General features: G+C 38.6%; 1 protein-coding gene across 6 annotated transcripts in view; it reads left to right on the top strand.

The window, feature by feature from the left end:
* The window catches only part of BTRC (beta-transducin repeat containing E3 ubiquitin protein ligase), a 170,877-nt gene that overhangs the window by 136,859 nt on the left and 16,021 nt on the right, over nt 1–17,997 (top strand). For 4 of the 6 annotated variants that reach the window (XR_015767072.1, XR_015767071.1, XR_015767070.1 and 1 more), the window contains exons 5-12: nt 3,721–3,952; nt 7,962–8,148; nt 11,698–11,802; nt 12,537–12,633; nt 13,325–13,462; nt 13,943–14,061; nt 15,727–15,976; nt 16,478–16,596. Coding sequence is in view for 3 of the 6 variants with exons in the window: in XM_028098733.2 (XP_027954534.1) it covers nt 3,721–3,952; nt 7,962–8,148; nt 11,698–11,802; nt 12,537–12,633; nt 13,325–13,462; nt 13,943–14,061; nt 15,727–15,976; nt 16,478–16,596 (1,247 nt within the window). In the remaining 3 variants the exon portion in view is untranslated. The remainder of the gene's footprint in view (nt 1–3,720; nt 3,953–7,961; nt 8,149–11,697; nt 11,803–12,536; nt 12,634–13,324; nt 13,463–13,942; nt 14,062–15,726; nt 15,977–16,477; nt 16,597–17,997) is intronic. The other 2 variants (XM_028098736.2, XM_028098734.2) reach the window with 1 other exon arrangement.

Raw genomic sequence — 17,997 nt, 5'->3', positions numbered from 1 at the left:
GATGGATCTGAGGTGTGTGTCTTTCTACCTCACAGAGAAATACTCTGTTTTGGCGTAGTAACTAAAATGCAGTACCAGCTGGAGTAGCCTAGACAGTTGGTAAATTCATGAACTCTCAGTTTATACTTCATTTCTAATAGCCAAACGTTTTAGTCCCATTTATGATTTGATCATTGGAAATATAAGAAAATCCTGGGGAGCCTGGGTGGCTCAGTTGGTTGGGCACCAATCTTCAGCTTGGGTCATGATCTCAGGGTCCTAGGATTGAGTCCTGCATTGGGCTCCCTGCTCAGTGGGGAGCCTGCTTTGCTTCTCCCTCTCCCTCTCCCTCTGTGATCTCTCTCACTCTCGTTTTCTCTCAAATAAAATCTTAAAAAAAAATATATATATATATATATATATATATATATATATATATATATATATATATATATATAAAGTAAAGTCCTGACTGAACTTTAGCTCCTGCAGTGGGATAATCAAACTTGTAAAATCCTTAGGCATTTTTTTCTGTTACTAGTCTGATAACTACTGATCAAAGCATGACTCCCTGTGATTATAGAAACATCTGGTTTGTTGAAGGTTATAAATAGAATCATTTCATTACCATGCTGATTATTGTTCTCTGTTACTGGCATTTCTGGAAAACAGTACCCTGGGTAGCATCCAACTCCGGTCCATCTCTACCTTTTAAAAGACAAAAGGACAAATTTATAAAAGATGATGGAAGTGGGAGGTTTGGGTTGTTGAGATGAGAAGTGGCATCTGGTGAAGCTTGTACACCTACCCCCACTCATTAGCTCACTAAATCTTACTTCATATTTCACAAGTTTTCCTTTTCTGAAATGCAAATAAATAACCTACACAAAAGGCAGCTCTGAAGCCCCCCAAGGCCTGTGTCCAACAAGGTTCTTATTAATCATTTTTAGTCTGTATCATAGACAACAGTGGCATTTATGCTAGAAAACTTCCAACTCCATACACCAGGGCTTGCTTTTTACAGGTGTCAGTTTTTTCTGTGTAAGCAGAATGGCCAGTGCCATTCATGAAAATATACTTTCAGACGTGTATCAGGAATCATTTGTAAAGAAGCCTATATGCAGGATTTAACATTTAGAAATTAAGCCAGCCTATGCCCTAAATAGCAGAAGTTGATTATCCATATTTGATAGTTATATGTCACATTCAATATGTCCAGGCAGGTATGAGCTCCATAGTAACATTGGCCTCCCTGCCAAATTGGGATTGCCTCAGGCAGATATACCGAAGGTCTATCAAATTACTTTGAAAAGTACCCAGTTGTCCCACTTTGTGATATCCTCTAAAGAAAGCCAACTTTCTTCAGAGCAGCAAAAGTTTCAGTTGATTGGGCGCCTGGGTGGCTCAGTTGGTTAAGCGACTGCCTTCGGCTCGGGTCATGATCCTGGAGTCCCGGAATCGAGTCCCGCATCGGGCTCCCTGCTCGGCGGGGAGTCTGCTTCTCCCTCTGACCCTCTTCCCTCTCATGCTCTCTATCTCTCATTCTCTCTCAAATAAATAAATAAAATCTTTAAAAAAAAAAAGTTTCAGTTGATTTCTGGATCTTTTCCTAGTGTCCCCACCTTCAAACTTGCATATGATCCTTGTCTTCTTCTTTTTTTTCCTCATACCCCATATCCAATCTGTCAGCAAATTCAGTTTGCTCTGCCTTCAGAATATATATTGAGTCCCAATTATTTCTTATCACCGCTATAGTAACCACTCAAGTCCAAAAGACTGTTCTCTTCCATGGACTACTGTGAAGTAGTCTCTTAATTAGTCTCCTTATTTCCATTCATGTCCCCTACAGTCTGTTCTCCACACAGTAGTGATCCTTTTAGAAGGTGTCAGATCATGTTACTCTCAGGCTTCTAGGTGATTCTCCATGTGACCCCTCCCTCTGCATAGCTTCGCATCTTCCCAACTTCCCTCTCCAGCAGGGTAGCCTGAATCTCTTACATGGTGGCTCAGGGCTCTTAGAAGAAGTAAGCAGAAGCTGCCTGGGCTCAGGAGTCCTAGAATGTCACTTTCTCCACATTCTGTTAGCCAATGCCCAGATTCAAAAGCTAAGATAAACTCTACCTTTTCATGGGAGGAACGGCATTCATGTTCAGGGAGGGATGGAATTGTTTCAAGCCATCATTGGAGATTAGCTACCACCACCTAAATGAGCTGGATGATCTGGCTTGGACTACTCCAGCTTTACTTCTCCTTGTTCACTTGTTTCAAACCACCCTGGGCCTCTTGCATGTTCCTTGAAAATGCCAGACAGACTGCCACCCAGGACCTTTGCCCTCAAATTCCCCTTGCCCTAGATCTTTCTTCCCCCCATGTAACAAAATGTCTAGTTCCCTCATTTCATTCATGTCTCAGTTTAAATGTCATCTCTTTAGAGAAACTATCTCTGACCCCTCAGACTTAAATAATTATATTAGTTTTTTTGGTGTTTTTTTAATTGCTACATAACAAATTACCAGGTTAAAATAGCACCCATTCATCAGCTCACAGTTTTCTAGGTCAGAATTCTGGCACGGCGTGGCTGGGGGTCCTCTGCTCCTAGTATCACAAGGCTGAAATGAAGATGCTGACCAGGCTGGGTTCACATCTGGAGGCTCTGAGGGAAAATCCTCTTCTCAGATCCTTGTTGCCAGAATTTAGTTCCTTGCCTTTGTAGGATTGAGGTCCCCATTTCCTTACTGGCTGTCATCTGGCAGCTCTGGCAGCTCCCAGAGTCTGACCACATCCTTTTCCATGTGGGTCCCCCTTCTTCTCCAGCAACCAATTGGAGCAAACTCTCTGCTTTTAAAGGGCTCATCACAGTAATCTCCCTATCTTAAGGTCAGCTGATTTGGCACATTAATTAAATCAAAGCAGTACCTATGTGTTTGTTTGAACAGCTGAGAGAAGATATGTGTATACCAGGAGCCAAGAATCTTGGGCCGTACATTTTTTCTGTCTCCTTATTTTTCTTAATAGCACTATCCACATTATATTTTCCATCTATTTGTTTAATGGTTTGATCTTGCTGTACACACTACAGTAGAAGTGCCTGATGATAGAGACTGTTACTTTTGTCCAGTGTTGTATTCCTGGCACCTAGGACAGTGTTTGACACATTGTAGGTGTTTAATTGATATTTACTGAATGAACTAATTAATAAAAAGATTTTATGGCATGTAATTTTGATTTCTTTTTTAGAAGGAAAAGGGTAGATTGAGCATATAAATGTTACAGTAAAGCTTTATCTCCAAAGGTACTAGAGTCTCAAATTATTCATCAGCCTTTCTTTGCGTGGAAGGTTTCTTATATTAAAAAATAAGTAGTGAGCAAGTAATTGTATAAATGTCCAGTAACTGGTGTATACAAGAAAAAGCAAATTAGCTTTTTCACTTGCCAGTAATAATAACTTAACATGCTTTCAGCTTTCAGTTTTCATGTATAGATCGCCAAAGAATATCTTCCTGTGAACTTTTAGGAATGGGGATGCCTAGTTGTCCAGCATTAGTCCTGATTTACCAATTTACTGTGGTCTTTGTATGGCTTTCCATGTAATTGCTGTTCACAAATATCCAATTACTAATAAGTAACAGAGTGAGCTCCAACATATAGACGTAACATAGCATGCCAGATCAGAAAAGTATTTATTTCCCTCATTTTCGATACTTACTGTTTTTTGTTTCTTTTAATCCACTCCTTCTACAGACAAAACTTGCCAATGGCACTTCCAGTATGATTGTGCCCAAGCAACGAAAACTCTCAGCAAGCTATGAGAAGGAAAAGGAACTGTGTGTCAAGTATTTTGAGCAGTGGTCAGAGTCCGATCAAGTGGAATTTGTGGAACATCTTATATCCCAAATGTGTCATTACCAACATGGGCACATAAACTCGTATCTTAAACCTATGTTGCAGAGGGATTTCATAACTGCTCTGCCAGGTATGTCTACGGGTATTTGTGGGCCATTAATTTGCCTGGAAAACATGTTACAATGGTAATGGAACTGGATCCTCCTCTCTCTTGTTGAAAGTCTTTATTGGCTTGATTTTTATAAACTGAGTCCTTTAATCGTACCTTCTTGAGGTATAAATACCCCAAGTCACACTCTGGAAATAGAGACTCCTCTTGCCCCTGTCTTCTCCATATCTCATGCCCTTCTAGTCATCCTGTTCTTAACCCATTCAGAGATGCAAATAAAATATGTTCTGAAGTGTTACTCAATAATGTGTGTGAGTTTTTAAGATATGCTAACTTATATACTTGGATTTGATTTCTTTTTTTTTAAGAATTTATTTGAGAGAGAGCGCATGAGAGGGGGGAGGGTAAGAGGGAGAAGCAGACTCCCCGCCGAGCAGGGAGCCCAATGCGGGACTTGATCCCAGGACGCCAGGATCATGACCTGAGCTGAAGGCAGTCGCTTAACCGACTGAGCCACCCAGGCGCCCTGGATTTAGATTTCTATGGGAATTTATCAACAGAATATTTAAATTATAGGACTGAATAGGAAACATTTTTAATTGAGTATTTTAGAAAGAAAAATATCTCAGGAGTCTTATGACATTAAATATGTAAACTCCTGGCTTTGCAGTCTCACTGTTCTCAGTAACCAAATAGCTTTCGTAAACTATATATATGTTTAAATACACACATGCGCAGAATGGGTTAGCCTGGAGATGGGTATTAAGGAGGGCACATACTGCATGGAGCACTGGGTGTTGTACGGAAACAATGAAGCGTGGATCACTACATCAAAACTAATGATGTATTGTATGGTGACTAACATAACATAATAAAATAAATAAAAATAAATACACACATGTGCACACACACTTAAAATACTTTTGTGGGTCGGGGCAGGAGGATGTGGTTTTACCGAATGCTCAATGGTGATCCTAGGACACTGTTGTAGACATCAGTATTTGGGGCAAATGCTATCTCAAGAAAACATAAGGTTGTCCTCTTTGTTAAAAGTTTATTTTAGAAGGAAATACAGTGCAGGGGTGCCTGGGTGGCTCAGTCAGGTTAAGCGTCCGATTCTTGATTTCGGCTCAGGTCATGATCTCAGGGTCCAGAGATCAAGCCCTGCCTTGGGCTCAGTTCTCTCTCTCTCTCCCCCTGTCCCTCCCCAACACTGGCTTGCTAGCATTCTGTTTCTCAAAAAAAGGAGAAAATAGAGTACAAAAGATGAGTGAATCTATAAAATATCATATCTTGGTTTTTTTTTTCAATTTCCTGATTATAGAAGTTATAGGAAATTTAGGGAATTCAAAACAGTTTAAAATATAAAAATGAAATTTCCCAGAACCCCACCATTCAGAGATAGCTGCTAATGTGCTATTAGTATTTTGGCCTTACTATTTTTTCTAGTTGTATATATTTCCTTCTAAAGCTGGGATCATAAGTGTTTGTAGCATTTTTTTTACTATGTTCTCTTAATGTATTTTCCTAAGTGTTCTTTTAAAACATAATTATTTATAGTATTATATATTCTTTCTGATGGCCAAAGCTCATATTATTTAACCCCTTTTTTGAACATTTAGGTAGTTTAAAGTATTTTTCTTACTATAAACTTTGCTGTGGTGGACATTCTTACTCACTGATCTTTTGGGTACCCTAGGAAAAAATAACAGAAGTGGGATTCCTATATTAAAGAATTATGAACAGTTTCAAGGTTTTTAATACTTGTGCCAAACTGTCCTCTATGAAAAAATATACCAACCCTCTGCAAAACTGTGTATTACTACTTTGCTTAATCTTTGCCAATTATCTTTTTTAAATTTGTTTTTCCAAAATTAGAATTTAAATCACCCTTTAAAACAAAAGAAATACCTATTTATAGCTTAGAAATAACCATTTTAAAGCTAAATTTTTACCTATTTTTTTTTTTTAAGATTTTATTTATTGACAGAGAGAGACACAGTGAGAGAGGGAACACAAGTAGGGGGAGTGGGAGAGGGAGAAGCAGGCTTCCCGCTGAGCAGGGAGCCTGATGCGGGGCTCAATCCCAGGACCCTGGGACCATGACCTGAGCCAAAGGCAGATGCTTAACCGACTGAGCCACCCAGGCGCCCCTATTTTTTGTTGAATAGACTTCTGCCCCTTCTTCACTCATTGGATTTTGTTTTAGCCATAGGCAAACAGTTTTCATTGTGTGAACAATCTGTGTGTACCTCATTACTGTGCTCTCCCCAGTTTCTGAGACATGCTACTATCTCAAGCATATACCACCACTAAGAATTGAACAGGAGTTGATTAGACCTGTGTATCCTTTGCCTAATCCTGATCCCTGGTGTGTATCTGCTGACCACTTTATAAGATACTAAAGCATCAGTCTAATGTTTTATGGCCATTTTAACTTATAAACCTACACCGTCTGGCTACATTTAGTAAACCAAACTACGTCCAAAAATGCCTATAATCCATTAATGTAATGGGTTTGTTTGGAGTGTTAGGTGAAATTACTTCCAAAGACTTACTGTAGGGACAGTGAAAGATCAGGAACAATTTGATGATAGCCATTAAAAACACAGGAATGGATTTTGGAAACTTCTGATGGTGTAGAAAGTTTCAATTTAAACATGCAGGAATTGTACCATCACTGTTTTTTGCATGAAGAACTAGTTATTATATCTTTAATTGGCTTATAGTCATTTTCCTTTAATAAGAATTAGGTGATGGATGCCTCCATCTGCTTATGCTTAAATATGAACATGTGATGCCAGCCAAACAAAATCCATTTAATGCTTTCTTTTCCAAATCTGCTGAAAAATGTGACTGCTATCCATACAACTTTATAATTAGAATAATGTTTAAGCACATTTGGATTGTTGCTAATGGCATCCAAGTGTGTCTTTGTGTGATTCAAGGGAAAGGCACAAAATGAAATGTGGTATTCTCTTTCCTATTTGTTAAGTTTGTGCCTCAGGGAGTCGGAGTATGAAGGAATCCTTCTGCACTATTTAAGTCTTTAGCAAACCTCTGATACGTAACCTGAAAGAGAAATAACTTTGAATGTGTTTGTCTCACTTGTGAATTAGAACAGCAGCCAAAAGCTTTATTAGTATGATCATCCTATTTTATAGGATCTAGTCCTCTGAGGCCTCAGTACAGATTTGGGTGGTATCCACCCAATTAATTGGGAAGGGCATCCAGTTTAGGCAGCCCAAGATCTACTTTCACTGTTTTCCTCTATACATCCTACAAGATGGTCTCTGAAGTGCTAACCAAGTTATTTATTGGTCTGGAGTTTTGTTTTGTTTTTTGTTTTTTTGGTCAACTGTCATTTAGGTTTTATAGCAGCAACTACTGTCAAATATAGTTTTTTTAAACATCTGAAATTAAACTTATTCTTGAACTTAAACATACCTCTCTGTCTTTCCTCTCAGGATATTATTCCTATACCAATCTGTATTTCCTTCTTCTTTCCTTTCTGCATGCCCAAAATTCTATAACCCAGCACATTCTGACTTAGTGCCTCTCCTCCAGTACATTTAAAGGATATTTCTTTTACTGAACAGCTTTGGAACTGCAGCAGTAATAGAAACAGAATGAGAAATGGACCTAATATAGAGATTTGGGGGGGTCTGAATCACAGACTTTGAGATGCCATCCATAGAACATCCCCTAGTGCTGAAATCCATATAGATAGATGTGAATTGTTTTCTGGAATCCTTTTTATTTTTAATGTCTTGGGGGGTTTGCTGGTTGTTAGCTTTAACTTCCTTATCTAAAGGAAGATGGAAAATACTGTTCATTTCTGTAACCTTATGGAAAAATTATTGACACTCATTTTACCCAAGTTTCTGTTTGAAAAAGAAACCGGACCACACTAGGGACAATGATGTGCCTTCAGAGCAGAATAAATGCTGTTCTGTTTTCAAGGACCTTTTGTGAAAAATCATTCACCACCTATATTCTTCTTCTTGGCCTCCACCCCCCGCCCCAACAGCTCGGGGTTTGGATCACATTGCTGAGAACATTCTGTCATACCTGGATGCCAAATCACTATGTGCTGCTGAACTTGTATGTAAGGAATGGTACCGAGTGACATCTGATGGCATGTTATGGAAGAAGCTCATTGAGAGAATGGTCAGGACAGATTCTCTGTGGAGAGGCCTGGCAGAACGAAGAGGGTGGTGAGCCTTTTAACTTTCTTGCTATTATAGATGAGCTTCAGGACCTGACCATTCAGAATCATTGGAATAACACTGGGAACCAGTGAGACTGCTTATCATTTAATATAATGATTCAGCTGGTTTATAGCACAAAATGTGAAATAGTTTGTACATGTACTTAGCTGTTTTTCTTCTGAACAATCGCTGATAAATGACATAATGTGTTAATACTGCTTTGCAAAAATTATTAAAAACTGACTTCTGTTTAGAGCATCCTGTTCTCTGGGCAGAAACTAGTGTCCTGACAAAGGTTTGATAGGCAGTTTGTAAGACAGATGACTTTAAATCACACAGAAGCCATCAGATGCCTGAAACGATCCTGAACAAATAAGTATTTTCTCCTTCAGAAGATTTCTTGTCTTTAATCCATGCCTGTGGTGTTTTCTCACCTTTGTAATCAAAATTATTTTTACACTCAACTAGAATAAGAACTCTAGCCATCAGAAAGAGTGAAATGTGGGATCCTAGTTTATATCACTGTTTTCTTCATAAGCCCCATATTTTCTCAAGATTGTACTGCTTAATCCCAAATTCCTAAAGGCATTATATAGTTAGCAGCCTAAGAGACTTAACCAGTTTTGTTGTTCTTTTAACATAAAGGTACCGTTTCATTCAAACTTGTGGAAGATGGCTTCTATATGTACTTTCAGAGGATGTCTCTAAAATGTCACTAGGAAAGTCAGGTGTGAATATTTCATAAGTAAAATAAAGGTGACATATTAAGTATTTTAGCTGATAGATATGCACCAGTAGGCATATGTGTGCTCAGGGATATCCTAGGCAATTAATTTTATCAATTATTTATCTTGGACCATAAAGAGATACAAAACAGTTAAGAAAAGAGGATCAGCTTTTCTTAGCAATTTTCCTTAAAATATAGTTGGCTTCTTTTTTGTTGTTATTGCATCTTTGAAATTCATTAATATATAATAAACATAATGACCTCTAAGTATTATACCAAAGGCTTTAAGAAATTTTTGTCATTGTGGCTATTAGGAAGACTTTAAAATTTCTCTCATTCAGTTAAAGGAAGCAAATATCAGGCAATCCTTTGGCTATATAAAAATGAATAAATGAAAGCATAGTGTTACTCTTCCCAAATATGTTTTTCTTATTCTCACTTCACTATATAGAAAAATCTGTGAAGCCTTTTCATAACTTACTTCATACTTTGGAAATAAACTCTTTTAAAGGTATAAAAAAGCAAAAAAGTATATAGTTGTATGGGATTCAAAGTCCATCATTTTGCTAAGCATGTCAGGACCAGCCTTAGATATAGAGCAGTTGATGACATGGGAAAATTTTAGGATAGCTAGGAATATTCCACTACCCCTCATGGGAAAAAAAGAAAAGAAAAGAGACTCTCCTCCAAATTGGAACTCCTGGCCTGAAATCTCTATCACAGAGATTATTCACTCCCATAGTGATAAAGGTTTTCTTCCCTGTTAAAATACACTTTGCTCCTATTTGGACTGTAAATAACAGTAAACCTTTATCAGACATTGGGAGTTTACTGATTTCTTTTTTTGAAGGCAGATGCATGTGAAAATGCCAAAGATAAGCGTAGGCTCCACAGTTTTGCTTGGGGGTGGCAGTAAATAGCAAGATCTGTTATGTTAGTTACAAAGAAAGAAAACAAACAAGATGATTGAAAAGATGGCCTTTTGGCCTTTTAAAGGGGTATGTGAAGGGATGGCTGAGAAATAATCTAGGATCCAGTATTAATTATCACTCTTTCTGCTATCTATTCAACCACAGGAACCCATTCCTGTTCTTTTGAGTATCCTTCGGAGTTCGGACCATATTCCTCTTTGTCTTTGGCCACATTTGTCATCTTAGCTTGATAGAGCCCCGTGAAATTACAAGTATTTGTCCACCCCATGAAGACCTCCTCTAATATCCCCTTGACTTTCTCTGGCTGCTTCTATTTTTAAATGTTGCCTTTCTTCTTGTGTTAGTGTCCTCCCCCACTTTTTAAAAAATTTAATCTATGATCACGTTCTCATCTTCTTTCAGATTGTTTTACTAAGCCTACTGTGTCAATAAAGTCTTTCTGTTATACCTTGCCCCAAATGCTGGCTTTGAAAGTTTTTTCCATTTCCTCCAACCAAAAATAAATAAGTAAATCTAGTTGTCTAATGAAGCTTTGGGTTTAACTTCTACTCCACTGTTGTATTTTATATCTAGATGAATTTGACAGTTCATGACATGAACTCTGTCATTTTCTGTCTTGAATAACATTGAATGTGCTCTCTCTGCTCAGTAATGGTAACTCTTAAAAGTATAATAAAAGATCACTTGGGGAAGTCCATTTTCTTAATCAGCAGATCACATTTTATGGTAACATTCTAAATTTAATATTTAGCATTTATCATGTATTCACATTCTCAAAGGTACTAGGCATTTCACATAGAAGTGGTCCCTGTTGTCGGAGAGCTTCCATCATAAAAGGTTTTGACTTACAACACAGATCTAGACTGAAAAACCAGTTTTCCACACCTTGCCACCTTTTTTTTGTAGCACCTTTAACTTGAAAGAAATTTAGATACTCTAACAAGGCATGAAAAATACATTGAGGTAAAAAAATGAGATCAGAGTTTTTTCTTGGGATGTAGAGATAGTTTCGTTATGTATGAAGAAAATCCTGGGATGCCTGTATTCAATTGCCAGAGATTAAAAGGGGGACAGGAATCTATGAAGGATGGTGGCCCCTGGAGACAGTAAAGTAGTTAAGAGTGTAGGCTCTAAAGTCAGACCTAGATTCAAATTCCAGTCTCTCGCTGGCTATGTGACCTTGAACAGATTACCTAATAATCTCCCTGACATTTGATTTCTTTATCTGCAAAATAAATGTAAGTGATTCTCACCTCATGAAAGGATGTTGGAATTGAAATTATGAAGTTATAATTATTAACCAGACTTAAAATTTCTTCATCCCAAATCTCTTGTTTGCTTGCAGTGTGTTTATAGAATAAGATTGTTCAGGGAAGTGTACTTGTAACCTAGAATTATTTCAAAATGTGTCTTGTTTGCCCTTTATGTTGGTGTATCATGTTTCTTGCTCCGATTAGCCCCCTTTTAAAAACTATTATTTTAGCTTCTCCATTGTAGATTTCCCTTCCTGTATTAACACAGAAGTGAAAGCCAGTTACCTTCCTGATAGGAAATTTCCTCAACTAATTTTGAAGGTGTATAATAGGAAGAGGGCAGGGGAGAAGCACTCCTGGAGACACTGAACAATTAATTATATTGTAATGGAGCTATAGAGGGAGGAGTGGATGACTGGCCCAGAGAAAACATGATTTCTCTGGTGCCAGGATTACACTCAGAGGCATTTCTGCCTATCTCCACTTTGCAAGGCACAGTGCCAGTGAGAACAGCAGTTAGTACACCCATAGTGGGGTTTACTAGCTTCCACACCGTGTTTGGTGGGTTCTTAACTTCAGGATGAGGAATTAAATTTTTTACCCAGCAGGAAGTGATTGCCATTTACTGATTTTTTTTTTGTAGCAAAGATCTAGCTTGGGATATGAGTATTCCAGAGATGTGCTGTCATAAGGAAGGAGATACTAACAAATGTTGCCCACTGGAATCAAGGAGAGGCAATAAATGCATGTATGTATGTGCACAGCCAGGGACACACCTGTGAAAGAGTGTCACACTTTAGACCTGATAGCACAGTGCTCTTAGGTGTCTTTGTCTTCTTCTGTACCCGCCGCTGGACACTCCTGTGTTCCCTTTGTCTTCTGTCGAAATGAACTGAATTGCTCCTTTTACAGCATAGCTATACCGATCACGAGCAGCCTGGGTGCCTGAGCTGCCACCATACCTTACCCCATGTAAGGGAAGTCTAGAAAAAACGATCTCCATGACAGAGGCATTCTCACTGCCCACAATGCTAGGCTCCGCTGACGCTGGCACAGCTTTACTCAGTGGGAAAAAAAAAAAAACAAACTGTGGGGCATGTGCTCAGTTCAGAGATAGTAGTTACCATCACCAACAAAATTTTCAAAAGATAAAACCAATGAATCTATGTGTTATAGAGGTTTGAAAGACCAGTTGATAAATTCTGATTATACGTATTCTGTTTGTTGACCTTATAACATTATACTCTGATGGCTATATTGCAAATCATCGTGTTGACAATCAGTGTTGACCTAGTTCCTTAGAACCCAGAAAGTGATTTGTTGACGTGGGACTCCTGAAATCAGGCTTAGCTTCATACCTTTCCAGGCTAGTTACAGATACTATATGGAATGGTAACTGTGAAAACACTGTGAAGTACTATGAAGCTCCCTGTAAATGTATAGTACTGTGATTTTTATTGGGAAATATTTGTTGTTTTTTAGGGGACAGTATTTATTCAAAAACAAACCTCCTGATGGGAATGCTCCTCCCAACTCTTTCTATAGAGCACTTTATCCTAAAATTATACAAGACATTGAGGTAAGAATCTATGTATATTTGAGTATTTGCCAAATACTAGAGAATCATCAGCATTCATCAGCAATCATCAGAATCAAACACATAATAGAGCCAACAAGTCTCAGTTACAGCATTGTTACAGCAAACCCATTAAGGTTTATTAATGTGGGTTAAAAATAAATTTCTTTTAAGTAAATAGGTAGGTAAAATACAGTGAATTGCCAGGCAAAAAATTTTAAAGCTTTTAAAGATTGTTTACTGGTAGGTAAATGAGAGAGAGAAGATGATATCTCCATGCAATAGCAGTGAGACTGTTGAAGTTGTACTTATAATGTGATATTCAGATATCTTCTGAATTGAGCCTTCCTGGAAGTTCACTACTAGAAATGGCTACCACATATGTATGAGGAGCACTGAGCACATAACCTTCTGTAGTTCATAGCTTGCCCTCTGTTGCCCTCTTTCCACCAGTTTATCATTTAATTGAGTTATGCAGGAGAGCTCTAGAAAATAAATCTTTAATAACTTTGCAAATGGGAAAATGTTACACAATTTTAAACAGTGGCTTTTTAAAAACATTTTTAGTTTGCCTTAAGGTCTATGTATTGAATAGAGTGAAGCATTGAGCATTTGTCATTGGTTGCCATGAAAGATAAGAATTTAGTTCTGGTCCTTTCCTAATTACTTCCTCTTTACCGTTCCTTCTCCTCAGACAATAGAATCTAATTGGAGATGTGGAAGACATAGTTTACAGAGAATCCACTGTCGAAGTGAAACAAGCAAAGGAGTTTACTGTTTACAGTATGATGATCAAAAGATAGTAAGCGGCCTTCGAGACAACACAATCAAGGTGAGGTCTGTTTAGTTATGGGAAGGTAGCTGAAAGAACAAGGGTGTCCACATTAATAAGGCAGTCCAAACATGATCTCTAAGCATTATTTCCAGAAAGTAAATGAGAGTTTTAAGGTTGTTTCCAGTCCCAAAGCCAGAATCATTTCCTTAAAGGACAGTTACCTGCTTCCCGCCAGAAGCATGTACAGATGGATAGTCCTAGGGTTAAACTCTGTTTAAAGTACACTGAATGTGCTGTTGCTCCTTTGGGCCTCACATAATTATAGGGCTACCCCTGTTCCTTAATGAAAAGGATAAAGTCTGCATTAGTATTGGAGCCGCATAATATATAGTGCTTAGCTATATCTGTAGAAAAGAATGCATTCCACATTGCTCTGGGCTTTGATTCTTTTGGAGAATCAAACACATAATAGAGCCAACAAGTCTCAGCAGCACCCCGTTATCACATTGATCAAAAGGATCTTGTTTGCCATCCTAGATCTGGGATAAAAGCACGTTGGAATGCAAGCGAATTCTCACAGGCCACACGGGTTCTGTCCTGTGTCTCCAGTATGATGAGAGGGTGATCATAACTGGATCATCGGATTCCACGGTCAGGTAGAAAATTTCAAATGATCTTTCGAAATCTGGAAAATCAGATCTGCTCTGTTCTGAGTCATAGATAGTAATTTTGTATATAACTGCATGAACACAGTTCCGAAACTTCATAACTAAAGAAGAATAAACCATCAGCTCTCCACATCATTGTGTCCACCTAGAAACCTTGATTTAGGAATGATTAAGGCAAGTTTACATTTTTGCACACTGAAGAAACTACGTATTCTACTTTAATTTGAGGGAATCATCCATTATAGAAACTTGATAAACCTTGCATTCTTTACAAAAACCAGCTCACAGAGGAATGATGTGAATGGAATAAAGCCTCCTTTCAGGTGGTTATAACTGCGGTATAGACATGCATTATCTCCTTTAAAATGTGTACAGGTGAGCAATGCTGTCTCTTTGCCAGGCCCTCCCCTGCTGTCCCTGCAGTTTTTAATTGCAAGCTTTACTCAGGGAGGGGCCTTCAGTTTCCAGAGGCGTTCGTGATTTGATGACACAGCCATTATGCTGCTGGAGTCCAGTGTAGCTTGAGTTCTGGGTACCAGCAGCACTGCTGGAAACCTCTCTTAGGAGTTTTGCCTTAAGCTAAAGGATTTAGCAAACATACATAATGCATCAAAAGTAACTTTAAAAAAAAATACAAAAAAAGGCAGTTAACTGCATTGTTAGATTCTCCGAAGTTAAATGTTTACCATTTGAAATTATCCTCTGTGAATAGAAAAGGCTGTTCCTGTTTCTTATCTTTTGACTTAAAGGAATAGCATACTCAGTTCTTACAGTTATCGACATCTAACATTTATTGATGCTGTGGAGTGCCTCCAGGAAGCTAAAACATTGTAGAGATTAACATCATTTATAGGATAAGGGACAAAATGATTTTCTAAAAGATGGGGTTAAATTGGAAAAGGAAATAAAATGTGTTTTGAAAATCAAAGTAAATATACAAAAATAGAGTAATCAAAGTTAAATATATCATCACACAAAATTCTCAAGCTATCCAAACGTCCCACACCCTGCTATTTTAAGTCCCCATTTACAATGGGATGGCTGTTCTTGATCTCTACCCCCTGTTCAAAGCACAGAAATAGGGCCTCAGACTTAGAGTATAGTTCATCTTGCACCTGGCCGGTATGGTGAAATCGAAGATCCAGAGTTATTAGGCTCAAATCCATAGTACTAAGTCAGTTTGTTACAGAAGCTTCTTGGCCTGTGTCAGTTCTGCTTCCTGAGGGCTACTCGTGGGACACTAATGCTACTGTTACTGATCAGATTCCTACTTTAAAATGTATCTCATTAAAGATATCAGATTGAATGTCAGAAGTTTTATAATAATCTTGAAGTCTGGGCCTAGTTAGTAGGTGATGGTGGTTGCATCTTCATTCCTACTCCCCATAACTCACCCAGATTTCAAGTAGTGTGTCTTAAGGGTTTCACATTGGCAGCATCCTATCCCTTCCTTCTCCGGCCCTCTCTCTATCACTTCCCCATGGTCCATCAGAACTCTTCACCTCACCTCAGCCTCAAAGCTGCTAGAGAGTAGAGTGTAATACTAATTATGAAAATGGGGCGGGATGGATGGGGAATGTGGTGGTCAAATAGGATCATAGCCAGGAGCACCCTCAAAACCTCAGATAACCTTTTTAATGTTGTTTGTTCCAGGGTGTGGGATGCAAATACAGGTGAAATGCTAAACACGTTGATTCACCATTGTGAAGCAGTTCTGCACTTGCGTTTCAATAATGGCATGATGGTGACGTGCTCCAAAGACCGTTCCATTGCTGTATGGGATATGGCCTCCCCAACTGACATCACCCTCCGGAGGGTGCTAGTTGGACATCGAGCTGCTGTCAATGTTGTAGACTTTGATGACAAGTACATTGTTTCTGCATCTGGAGATAGGACTATAAAGGTAATGAGGCATTTTTCAGTAAGTCCCCAACATAGAGTAAGGGAGTTCATGTGAAAATCTGATCAAAGGAAATTTCATATTTAAACGTCAGTGTAGAGTAATTTAATATTTAATTCAGATACTAGTCTATGTGTAAAAAGGCAACGAGTGAGATAAGCCGTGTGAAAATCTTAGGTATCTTATTCCTGTAAATAATGGTGAGTGTGAGAAGGGCAGGGGTAAATTTACCTTCAAGAAAATTTGTCTGCAAACCAGACTAACCACATAAGAGTAAATCAATTCGAGGAATTCTCATGTGATAGCAGCCAGCAATAAAATAGCCCTTTGTTATTGTGAATTAAACTTGTCCCTTTTTTCCCCCTCTCTCTTTTTGGTGTGGTTTGAGAAGTTGACTTCCCCCTGTTGGCTCAGTGCTATTTTCTGCTTGCCCAAGACTCCAAATGCCATAGATCTTACTAGTAAAAACACCAGATCAACTGCCAAATACTATTTCCTTTTCAGGTATGGAACACAAGTACTTGTGAATTTGTAAGGACCTTAAATGGACACAAACGCGGCATTGCCTGTTTGCAGTACAGAGACAGGCTGGTCGTGAGTGGCTCATCTGACAACACTATCAGGTGAGCAGCAGGTGCTCTCACCCAGAAGGGATCACTGCTACCCTGCCATTCATTGTTAGCGCACAGAAGTCTGGGTGTGTTACCTTCGAGTGTATTATATTTATAATAAAATGTTTTTCTTTTCTTTTTCTTTTTTTTTTTTTAAGATTTTTATTTTTAAGTAATCTCTACCCCCAACATGGGGCTCCAACTTACAACCCCAAGATCAAGAGTCACACGCTCCTGGGGTGCCTGGGTGGCTCAGTCGTTAAGCATCTGCCTTTGGCTCAGGTCATGATCCCAGGGTCCTGGGATCGAGCCCCGCATCGGGCTCCCTGCTCCACGGGAAGTCTGCTTCTCCCTCTCCCACTCCCCCTGCTTGTGTTCCCTCTCTCGCTGTGTCTCTCTCTGTCAAATAAATAAATAAAAATTCTTAAAAAAAAAAAAAAAAGTCACACGCTCCTCCAACTGAGCCAGCCAGGCGCCCCAAATGTTTTTCCTTTCTGTAGCTTCTTATAGGTCAAAAGTTTGCCAAAAAAAAAAAAAAGTTTGCCCCAAGCAGAAAGAAAGCACAGCAAAGCCTTTTGTTGATGTGTTTCCTTCCTGTAATAGTTTTATTACCAGATAGACCTGTTTTAAAGGTACTGCTTGAATGAAGAAGTGGACAAGAGTGATAAGTAGATGGAGGTTGAAGGCCCTCCTCTTTAAATTCCTCCTGTGTACAGTTGAAAAGTGCTAATAAATAGCCAACTGCCTTTTCTCTCCACCAGTGTTCTTAAAAATAAAAAGAAGAAGAAGAAAAAAAGAAAAAAGATTTGTTTCCCTACTAGAAATTGTGCACTTTTGTTTTCTTCGCATTATGTATTTATCCAGGGAGTTACCAGTCTTTGAAATTTTGAAGAATCCATAGATCGAATTACTTCTTGGTGTTTCCCTTCACAAAGATGAATGACAGAGATATGAATAGAATTTGGGAGATCTGTCAATCCTCTCCCTTCCTTCAAAAAGTACTAAGAGGGTGAAAAGGCCATTTAAAAAAACAACAGAACTATTGTTATATCTAAGGAAATTGTCATTTCATTTGGATTGGCCCGAAAGCATCCAGTTTTTTGTGTGTTTTTTTTTAAAGATTTTATTTATTTATTTGATAGAGATATAGCAAGAGAGGGAACACAAGCACGGGGAGTGGGAGAGGGAGAAGTAGGCTTCCCACAGAGCAGGGAGCCTGATGCGGGGCTCGATTCCAGGACCCTGGGATCATGACCTGAGCTGAAGGCAGACGCTTAATGACTGAGCCACCCAGGTGCCCCTGAAAGCATGCAGTTTTAAGATTTTATTTTTTTAATTTCTGTATCCATCATGGGGCTCACAAACTCACAACCCTGAGATCAAGAGTCTCATGCTCTTCTGACTGAGCCAGCC

The sequence above is a fragment of the Eumetopias jubatus genome, unplaced genomic scaffold (genome assembly GCF_037043125.1).
Source record: "Eumetopias jubatus isolate StellerSeaLion01/CBP00866 unplaced genomic scaffold, mEumJub1_p1.0 scaffold_17, whole genome shotgun sequence".
Lineage (NCBI taxonomy): Eukaryota > Metazoa > Chordata > Mammalia > Carnivora > Otariidae > Eumetopias > Eumetopias jubatus.
This window is presented reverse-complemented; position numbering and strand designations above follow the sequence as displayed.